The sequence below is a fragment of the Lycium barbarum genome, chromosome 3 (genome assembly GCF_019175385.1).
Source record: "Lycium barbarum isolate Lr01 chromosome 3, ASM1917538v2, whole genome shotgun sequence".
In the NCBI taxonomy this organism is placed as follows: domain Eukaryota; kingdom Viridiplantae; phylum Streptophyta; class Magnoliopsida; order Solanales; family Solanaceae; genus Lycium; species Lycium barbarum.
The window spans coordinates 114,026,554-114,038,077 of NC_083339.1; the positions used below are offsets into that span (position 1 = coordinate 114,026,554).

Sequence of the window (11,524 nt, forward strand, 5' to 3'; positions counted from 1 at the left end):
CCTCTGCCGCTACTGCCACCGCTGCCTCCTCCGCCGCTGCTGCCGCTTTCTTTTTTAAAATTTTTAATCATTAAAAATTAATTTTAACAAAAACTCTATTTTAAAATCTATTTAAATAATTAAAAAATTTGAAAAACCCAACCCATCCTCTCCGATAGCCCACCTTACCGCCACAGCTGCCTCCGCCTCTACTGCCGCCGCTGCCTCCTCCGCCGCTTTCTTTTTTAAAATTTTAATCATTAAAAATTAATTTTAACAAAAACTCTATTTTAAAATATATTTAAATAATTAAAAAAAATGAAAAACCCAACCCATCCTCTCCGATAGCCCACTTCACCACTGCCACTGTCTCCTCTGCTGCCGCCGCTACTCCACTTCAAAATCTATTTAAACAAATCTCCGACGAAAAATGGCACCATTTTTTTTTAATTATTTAAATAGATTTTGAAGCGGCGGCAGCTGCGGCGGTGAGTGGGCTATCGGAGAGGATGGGTCGGGTTTTTCAATTTTTTTTAATTATTTAAATAGATTTTTAAATAGAGTTTTTGTTAAAATTAATTTTTAAGGATTAAAAATTTTAAAAAAGAAAGCGGCGGCGGAGGAGGCAGCGACGGCAGTAGGGTGGAGGCAGCTGCGACGGTGAGTGGGCTATCAGAGAGGATGGGTTGGGTTTTTCAATTTTTTTTTAATTATTTAAATAGATTTTAAAATAGAGTTTTTGTTAAAATTAATTTTTAATGATTAAAAATTTAAAAAAAGAAAGCGGCAGCAGCGGCGGAGGAGGCAGCGGTGGCAGTAGCGGCGGAGGCAGCTGCGGCGGTGAGTGGGCTATCGGAGAGGATGGGTTGGATTTTTCAATTTTTTTTAATTATTTAAATAGATATTTAAATAGAGATTTTGTTAAAATTAATTTTTTTTGTTGACATGACTTATTTAAAAAAAAAAAAAAAAAAAAAAAAACAGGTAACATGACATGGCTTATTTTTATTGGTCTATTTTTCCATGTCACAGCAAGTGAGCTTCACGCGTGTACCCAGCTGGTACGAGGGGTTCAAATGACACAGTTTATCTTATGTTCGGGGGTTCAGATGATCAACATTTCAGTTGAGGGGTCTAAATGAAAAATCAGAATAAGTTCAGGGGTCCATCTATGACTTTGGCCTTCTATAAATAAATGTTTGTAAAAGAAGCTGAATAATCTATTGTTAAAGACACATGATTCTTTTTTAGAGGCTTTATCCTTTTTCTTTTCTGTTTTTTTTTTTTTTCCTAACACACACTTTGTATTGTTCCCAAATCAAATTGCTCGCGCTCCAGATGTCCACCGCAACGTGAGGTGGAGTGTTGAAGAATGAAAAAATTTCACATTTTTATACGTATTTGGGTAATCCACCTCTCATAAGCTAGCTTTTGAGGATGAGTTAGACTCAAAATCTATTTCTTTAAAAGTTCAAATATTTATCAAATACATTACTTGAGTATTTCAAATGATAAAACTTTTCTATTTACATTGCAAATACTGAAATGAATGAATATTGAAATAATAGTTTCTGCTCTTCAAACATTTGTTCAAGGGAAGTCCAAACAGAGTTAGGTGCCATTCTTAATCTTAGGCCCCATTTGGCCATGAAATTTTTTCCCTTTTTTCCGGAAAACGTTTTCACTTTATTTGAAAATTAATGTTTGGCCATGAAAATTTCAAATACTATTTGGAATTTGAAAAACATCAAAGAACTTGTTTTCACTTTTTTCACTTTCAATACATTCAAATGACCAATTCTTCTTTGCAAAAATTATAACCAAACACAACTCCAATTTCAACTCCAACTCTGAAATACTAAATAAAGTGAAAATTTTGGTTTTCATGGCCAAACGCCTACTTAAAAAAAATTAGGGAAAATGATTAAAGTGACACCTCTATTATGACCACCTTTACAGTAACACACTCATACTTTACAGGGATCCTATTATCTCCCTAAACAATTTTTAAATGGAATTAACACACCCTTAAGTGATGACATGGCAGGAGAGTTTGTGCTTACTTGGTGGAGGAGTGTGAGAAGCCAAAGATAAATTAAAAGCTGATTAGCATATCCATGTGTCACTTACTAATTGACCTCTTCATATTTAATTACATGTGGATATTATCACTAATCTAAAGCAGATATCTTTTTCTCCTTTAATTTAATATTATATTTAATTAAATTAACACATCATCTCTAACCCTTCCTTTCCAAATAGTCACCAGAGCACCAACTTTTCCGACCAATAATGTTTCAGTAAACTTGCTTTTGTTTGGCGCGGAACTGATCTCTTAAGCATTCTGCTGCAATTGCCTCTTTTTGGTCTACTAATTCACCGAAGCCTTATCAAGCACCATTTGACGAAAAATTGGTCAAATTTCTTCCTTTTTTGTTTTCAAATCTCGGTCAGATCTAATTTGATAAAAGGATGGGTCTGGATCTACACTACCCACTACCGAAAACCCATAAATATTACACTTTTCAATAAGTTGTAAACGAACCCACAAATTTCATCGACCTCCAATCGAAAAATATGGAGACCTGACGGGAAAAGTAACAAAAGCGCTCAGGCCTATAGGCAGTAGTGCTCGCTGATAATGGTAAAAACTCATCGAACAATGTCGCTTCAACAGCGAAACGCCATGACACTGGAATACAAGAACTCCACCCATCAATCTCTGAACAAACCGAGATGAATCAGATCTGAATTTTCACCAGATTTCGGTGCGCAACAGTGATAAAGTAATAAGATAATGCAAGTGAGAAGTGGAGTTCGTCAATGGCTGATGCCAACGACATGGGCGTGTGTGCCCGAAACTAAATGTGAGATATAGACCTTTCCGGCAATGGTGGATGGCTGAGAAGATGGCCAAAAAATAAAATAAGAATTTAACTGGTAGAAAAGGCGCGTGTAATCCACCTTATAACACAAATCTGGTCATAGTGTTTTAGGGGTGAATTAATTACATCTAAAAATTATTCCGGGGTAATAGGACACCCGTACAATATAAGTGTGTTACTACAAATACAGTCATTGTATAGGTGTCATTTTAGCCATTTTCCTAAAAAATTAAAAAGGGAACAGTATATCATATAAAACAGAATATTAGGGGTGATGTTAAATTTAACACGGTATAGAGGGTAAAGTCAATAGTAATTGAAAGTAACTCAATAAACATAGATGAGTGTGGTCCCACTGAGAAATAAGGTTTGAGACTGAGCTTGGGAAGAGGACGAACTTCTCTTTGACTGCACTAAAAATTGTAGATGTGTGTTGTGTGCCAACGCCTTAAAACAGTAAACGTGTAATGCACAAACAATTGGTTACTTTCTACCTTTCATCTGGTACCAAAGACAACAGATGAAAAAGTCAATTTACTTGGTGTCGCATTTGATGAGATTTGAACTTTGGTTTTCAAGATTGCTACTTTAACTCTTCGACCAGTAAGTTTTCAAATATGTCCATATCCTGATCACCAAAAGAAGGCGCATTCAGAGAATGTTGTGTATAAGATTGTACAAACTAGTTAGAGAGTTTTAAAGTGGAAGGTTCCATAGAAATTTCCTCTAAACCTGAGCAGAGATGCATCGCTTCCTTCCAAAGTTACAATCCCTGGCTTACATATACTGGAAGTGGGAAGTTCAACTTTTTGCCATAATGCTACCTAGTACCATTTCTTAGAATATTTTAATTTTGTAATGCTCTAAACTTTGTGCAATGTTTTCCTTGCCCTCTTTCTTCATTTTCATTGGTCGAGCATTGAAAGTTTTCAGGTTTTCTGCAATAGACTCATATTTAACAGGAGGAAAAGATGAGGGAATAGAATCTCTGGAACTCACATCTGAAGAAACTGGTTATCAAATATTAATCTCAGCCCTTAGGATCAATGGTGGAACCAGGATTAACTACAAGCAGAGGCGGAGCCAGGATTCGAAGTTTGTGGGTTCGGTGTTTTAATTCTTTAAAGTTACTGAGTTCTTAATTAATAATTTGTACATAGTCGACAAAAAAATTAATACAAATATATGATTCGGACAAAAGCTACTGGGTTCGGCCGAACTCGCATCAAAAGGGCTAACTCGACCCCTGACTACAAGGGAATTAAAAAAGGGAAACTTACCTAAATGCACCCTTCGGTCATCTAGTTTACCAAACATGGCTGAAGTATACACTTCAGCTGTATATATAGGTAGTATAGGTATGTATATTACATGTATAGGTGTGTATTATATATGTATATTTCGCATACTTTATACACTTTCTATACACTGTGTACATATTTTGTAACTAGACGGCTAGATGGTATTTGGCTGTAGTTTTCCCAACAAAAATGTCATACTTGGATCAATTTTTGAACTCCTTTGTCACTTTATCAGAATTGTTTTATTATGTCAAAGAGATTCAACAGCTTTTATATGATTCTAGCACATCTATTGATTATTGTCCTTGCATATGATTGCAAACTAGGAACTTTCTTCCTTGATTTTCTAAGCTTTCATGGTTTCTGTTACTTCTGCATACTGTATAGCTCATCTTTTGTTTTTGGTTTTGGCTACATTTGATATGCTCTGCAATATAAGCTATCCAAAACCTTGTGTGAATTTTAGTTCTGACAGAAGCATACACAGTACGGCTTTAGTGATCGCAACCCTTGTACCAGTTGATAATAAAGCCTACAAAGCTACATTTGAAGACAATATTGCAAACATGTTCATAAGATGATCAAAACAACTCTTAGTTCCGTGCTCTCTCTAGCCATAAAGGTGGAGTTGACAGAAAATATTATAATCTACAAGGAGGCTGGAACATGGCCGGAACCTGTAATTGAAATCGCTAAAGCTCTTTATAAGGTAACACACCTGTTCATAGACAGAATTGCTTCAATCAGATCTTAACAGACCTCTATCACTTTTGTCTCTGGATTCGTAACCTGATAAAAGCTAGATTTTGTAGAGGCACCAAGAGGCAAATAACCGAGACCCTGGAGGCCTCAGACTTCTCGAGTCAGTCAACTCTGCTTTAGTTACCTCAGTGAAACAAGATACTGCAGTTGTAAGTATCCGTAGTAATTGGCACCACGATGACAACCTCAGCCCTCAAGCTAAATAAAGAGGCTTTCCACAAGAGTTGGATATTAACATAAAGATTTTTCTTCAACATTTTTTCATACAATCCCACAAAGTTAATTTTGCCCGGGTGCTATATACACTGGAGTACATCACTATGCACACGTAATAATGAACAATAAATGGTTCAAAAATACATAATCACTCAACGTAATCTAACAAGAAAAAATCTCCAATAGCACAAACTTTACAAAATGCAACTTCCAATCACTATTGATAAAGACCTGGTGCTTGCTGCTTCAAAAAATTCCAAGGATTTTCTTTGGAGCAGTTCCAGTGGCACGGTATTTTGCTGCCACCTCCTCTGCCTTGAGAAGATCTTCCCCACGTTTAGCTTCAATCATCGCCCTCTTTTCTTCTGCCTCCTTATGGAGTAGAGCGATTTTGTTTTTCATCTTCTCAGTATATTCTGCCTTCTTTTTCTCCAACTTTTCCTGCTCCGGCACAAGATATGTAAGGTTAATAAAATAGAAACTTCTCAAGAAAAATAATCATCGGTTAAGAACAGATAAGTCCACAACATTCTCGGGTCCTACACGTGTGATTAAATAGAAATAAAGAAACAATCAGAACTAGAAAACGTGCTCCTTATGCTATCATCGAGATTAGTAGTAAAATCAACAAAAGCATTGATCTTTATAATAAAAATCACAATCAAATATTGTATGTCATACTACCGACTATATAGCACAATTGAAGGATAGCCCCTCACCTCCATCTTTCTGAGCTCAGCCTCCAGGTTTGCTTTCTTGCTGTTTTCCCATGCAACAATATCAGATACCTTCTTCTGAGCTCTGTCAACAAATTCCGGTTAACATAATCTATACATAAAAACTTGCAAAAATTAAGGCAACTTTTCCCCATAGTTTGTGTAAGAAAGTAACCATCGCCTATTACTTTGAAAATAAAATGACAGAAGGTATACAGGTATATTGCAGATCCCTAAATTGGCTGCAGGACTTTCTCAAAGAACAGATCCAGGGGATAGATAATAGTTGTGCCACAAAATATTCTAGTGCCATGCAACTCATTCTCCATATATTGTGCAAATTTTGCTAAAAGTAAATGGGAAACAAACAAAATATAATCACCTCAAGCCGATTGAAAAAGATGGCATAACGAACAAAATGACTACATTGTCACAGCCATAATCAGCAATTGGCAAATACTATCAATTTTTACAATTTACACATGAAGAAAATTCTAATTACTCTCTCTAGCTCAGGACAAAAAAGAATGATCAAATGTGCTAATTACATAACCAAGTGAAGCAACTAGGAAAACACTATCAATTTCCCTTGAGAAACATGTCTCATAAGTAGGTTTCCACATAGCAATCATTACCTGTGTAACCAACAAGATTTTAATTCTAAGCAAGACAAAGTCAAATTGCTACTATACTAAAACTTCTTTTGCTTATTTGTTGTTTAATTTGGAATTACTATTGTGTTATTTGCAGGCAACATCATTCATATAATTATCGTTCCTTCACAAGCTAAACTAATTAATGTATATTAGCCTCAGTACATCAGCATCAACATGTATAATAAATCAGCGGATTGAGTACGTACTTGTTTTCGGCTTTTGATTTCTCACTTTCCTCCCATGCTTTGATTAGTGAGAGTCTCTTCTCTGTTGCAACTCGTGCAAGCACAGTATCTGATGATTATATATCAAAATTAGTTTTTGATCTTTAGGCAGTAAATACAAAATAATAATAATAATAATAATAAAAATAATGGAACCAAAAGAAAAAAGAACAATCCTAAATTACCTCTGTCAATAGATCCCTCTTTTTTCTCCTCAGCAGGTTCTGGTTCTTCTGCCAATGACACAAGTAGCACAAAGTTAGAGAGACCATAATAAAGTACTACAGAGTTTTGACAGCACAGTCTTAAGCTAGGGACAGCAAGAGAAGTAAAAGTAGTCAAATTAAAGAACACTCAAATATTCAGACTAGGTCTAAAGCAAATAGAGAGGACAAAGCCACAAGTCCAGCTTAGCTGAGAAATTTTTTCAGGATCTTTATTCAACTAGGGAAAATTGTAACTGAAAAACCATCCAGACTGAAGTTATACTGCTTATTCAAAAGCCAAAGGAAAATCTGTACAGACCAACAGGAGTTCTATTTCTTGAGAAAGAATATGGACTGGTAATACCATGAACACAACTACACAAGTACACCTAGATATAAGTTTCTTTCTTTTCACACATACAACCAAAAAAAAAAAAGGAAACTGCTGCTGTGCTAACATAGAGCTTATTTTGTGGTGCAAAACAACTCCTAACATCAGATAAAACACACCGTCAGATTTACAATGAATAAATCAAAGAAAAATTTTCACAACATAAATTTAATCAATTCTCAAGATTCCTTTTTCTTTCTTCTGAAACAGAAGTAGAAAAATATTTTAAAATTGCTTCAACAAACCATTTTTCTTTTCTTATTTTATCTACTGCTGACATGTATAAACTTTTTCAACAACACATAGTCCGAACAAAAGAAAACCAACAAAACATACTTTTTTCAACACAAAGACATCTCCTTATTCAATATTCCACTACTTCAACTAAGCTAAAAACTGCAGATATGCCCAAAACACACAAAAATTCATAAGCACAGAGACAAAGTAATAAGGAGAGATGAGAGATTATACCTTTTTCGACGACGACCAGTGCTTTGGAATCATCAGTTTTTTCTTTTTTTTCTTCTTCAGGAGGAGGCAAAGCTGGTACAACTATGGCTTTCTCATCAGCCACTACTTCTTTAGGAGCTTCAACATGTTCTGGTTCTGGAGCAGCAGGGGCAGGTGTAGGGGCAGCAGAAGGGTTAGGGTCCACAGTTTTCTCAGTCTCAACTTTCTTAGCTTCCAATTCTGCCATGGCTTCAAACAGAATTCAAGAAAACAGACAATTCTTGAAGAAACAAAGATCTTTTTTCTTGTGAGAAGATATTACTAGTAGTTGGAGGAAGGTAACTGTCTGTCTTAATTGATTGGACATGTACTGTGTATATATATATAAGTCGACCATAGAGTGTGAAGGGATGACAGATAGGATAATTGGCTTAGCTGGCTTATTATTTGTACAGTCTTGCAAAGGGGAAACTCAATGGCCAATGGTGAGCTGTCACATGCCATTGCTCCTTTCATAAAACTTAAGGCTAAAATATGGTAATCATGACAGAGCCGTTGGACTAAAGTATTTTGGGACAAAATCCACTTTAAACATCTTGTTACTTTTGATTACTTGCAAAAAATTTATGTGGTCCTTAAGTCCAACGTTATTTTTACCTTCCCTGATGACCGTTTCATCTGCTCTTTTTTTTTTTTTTTTTGAAAAAAGAAAAATCTAAATCGTATACACAAGCAGTATAAAAGATTTTACGTACTCAAGTCATTTATAATTTAATTACAAGTAAATTTGTATGATAAATATAGTGACTGGTCATAGATAATAATACTAGTAATTATGCTGTTATAAAAGGTTAAATTATACTAATAAAAATCTATACACTAGCACTACATCTAACTTGAGTCCATTGCCTTTGTCTTGTTCCTGTTTACTATGGACAAGTCAGATTGAAGCAGGTGCTAAGCAAAGAAGTTTTCTAAACCTTCTTCTATTAGATTTCGCTTTCTAATCCTGTCAAAGAACAATTTCTATTTTGTCCATTCTAAACTCTTGAAAAAACAATCTTGGACGTACGTGCAAAGACATATGTCCAAAATTAATTAGCAAAAAAGGATAATGAAGGGTGAAGATGGTAGATTAGTAAGATACGCAAACGCAATATTCAAAAGACATAGATGGAAATTAAGATTTATCATGGTAGGGCCTCTAATGATAAGGCTTGAAGGAGTAGGTTGGAAGAGAGTGTTAAGCACGACTTGTTTCACATGGAACCATTAATTGATTGCCTCCTCAAGAATGTATACATATTGCTCAAGTCACCAAACAAATAAGGTTTCACTATTCCAAATTTCTGATCATGCCCAAAAAGATGAGTACAGGGAAGGGAAGAGCTCATTCATTTTTGGGCACTAGTCGTTTATGGGGGTTAAATGAGTGAGTTGAATTAAAATGGGTTGAGTTAATAAATGAAAAAATATCACAAATACTCATAAAAGATAAAATATTTACCCTTTACTGTCCCATAAAATTTAATTGCAATTACTATCCACACGGAACAAAAATTTACCCGTAATACCACCATAAATTGCGTCTTATGTTTTGCGGCGTCGGTTAATGGAATTGGGTCTGTTCCCAACCTTTTTTGTTTTGGTTTCCTTCGTAATCTCCTTTTTAAATTTTTGACAAGTTTATTTCTTATTCTCCAGTAATATATGTCTCCCTTTTTTTTTCTGTATTTTTGTTTGTTTTCTCTTAATTTTGTTTTCCTTTTTTGTTAGTTTATCTTCTTCTTTTTTTATTCTTTCTTATTTTTGTTTTTCTCTCTTCTTTTTTTTAAGGATAAAAAACAAAATATTAACTAAGTACTTTTAGATTAATATATATAAAAAATTAAACTACAGCAAGAAATAATATAAGAAACAGCTAAAGTCACTACTTTATTTATTAAAATTTAAATCAATAGAAAATATATTTTATAATTTTTTCTCTTTTACAAATGAAAACAAAAGTTATGTATCTAAACTATGACTCAATCTAAGAAACGAATTAGTCATTTATGATACTCTGTCACTATATGATATATATAATGTGGATATATAGAGGACTGAGAAGTGTTTTTTTAGTGTTTATAGAAGATATCCTATAAGTATATAGTATATGATATATACCATGTGGGTATCATAGAGGACTGAGGAATTTTTTTTCCGAAGAAATGAACCAATCTTCTATGATACCCTGGCAGTATATATGAATATACCGTGTGAGTATCATAGAGGACCGAGGAGTGTTTTTTTCCGAAAAAATGAACCAGTCCTCTTTGATACCCTGGCAGTATATGAATATACCGTGTGGGTGTCCTAGAGGACCGAGGAGTGTTTTTTTTTTTTCCGAAGAAATGAACCAGTCCTTTATGATACCCTGCAGTATATGAATATACTGTGTGGGTATCGTAGAGGACTGATGAGTGTTTTTTTCTTGAAGAAATGAATCAGTCCTCTATGATACCCTGGAAGTATTTGAATATACCGTGTAGGTATCATAGAGTACCGAGGAGTTTTTTTTTTCTCGAAGAAATGAACCAGTCCTTATGATACCCTGACAGTATATGAATATACCGTGTGGGTATCATAGATGATTGAGGAATTTTTTTTTTTTTCGAATAAATGAACCAGTCCTCTATGAAACCCCGGCATACCGTGTGGGTATCATAGAAGATTGATGAGTGTTTTTTTTTCTCGAAGAAATGAACCAGTCCTCTATGAAACCCTGGCAGTATATGAATATACCGTGTGGATATCATAGGTGACCGAGGAGTGTTTTTTTCCCCAAAGAAAGGAATCGGTACCCTATGATACCCTCACAGTATACGACTATACCGCGTGGGTATCATAGAGCACCGAGGTTTTTTTTTTTTTTTTTGAAGAAATGGACCAGTCCTCTCTGATACCCTGACAATATATGAATATACCGTGTGGGTATCATAGAGGACCGATGAGCGTTTTTTTTAAAATGAACCAGTCATCTATGATACCCTGACAGTATATGAATATACCGTGTGGGAATCATAGAGGATTGATCAGTGTTGGAATGAATCTGCTATCTACGATACCTTGTTAGTAAATGATATACCAAGTTGTTATCATAGAGAACTCAATGTTTTCTTGAAGGAATGGACTGACTGTCACGACCCGACTTGGGGCCGCGACGAGCACCCGGTGCTAGCCCACCCGAGGACCCTCTTAGCTTACTCTTATACTTACATCTAGGTGAGCCACATAATTATACATACATTTCCATTCATTCGTCAACTAGTCCCAATTGGACAACAGTACATTTATATCACCATAGGCATCTATGCCACATCAATGTACGCGGCCAACGTGGCCGACAAAATGATACACAAAACATAGGCCGACAAGGCCGGACCTGTCTAACCATATACACATGACTACGAGCCTCTAAGAAGAGTATAACACATCACATGAGCGGGACAGGACCCCGCTATGCCCATAATTATATACAAAAAAGAATAAGTACCCAAAAGCTATGGCCCCGAAGGAAATGGAGCTCCGCTATGCAATCTCTGAATAAGCAGCTATGGATCAAGTCTGTCTCCCTGTGCACCTGCGAGCATGACGCAGCATCCACAAACAAAAGGACGTCAGTACGAAGAATGTACTGAGTATGTAAAGCATGATTAACATCAATGTAGAAGCATCATAGACAATATATGAAGTGGC

The 11,524-nt window shown here is 35.4% G+C and overlaps 1 protein-coding gene across 1 annotated transcript; it reads right to left on the reverse strand.

Moving 5' to 3' along the window:
• Window positions 1–5,158: 5,158 nt before the first annotated feature.
• On the reverse strand, window positions 5,159–8,157 carry LOC132631889 (remorin-like). Its single transcript, XM_060347615.1, has 5 exons — window positions 7,808–8,157; window positions 6,925–6,972; window positions 6,722–6,809; window positions 5,863–5,944; window positions 5,159–5,584 (listed from the first exon to the last, which is right to left on the reverse strand). Exons 1-5 carry the CDS (start codon window positions 8,031–8,033, stop codon window positions 5,390–5,392), a joined length of 639 nt encoding a protein of 212 aa, XP_060203598.1. The 5' UTR covers window positions 8,034–8,157; the 3' UTR covers window positions 5,159–5,389.
• Window positions 8,158–11,524: the final 3,367 nt, after the last annotated feature.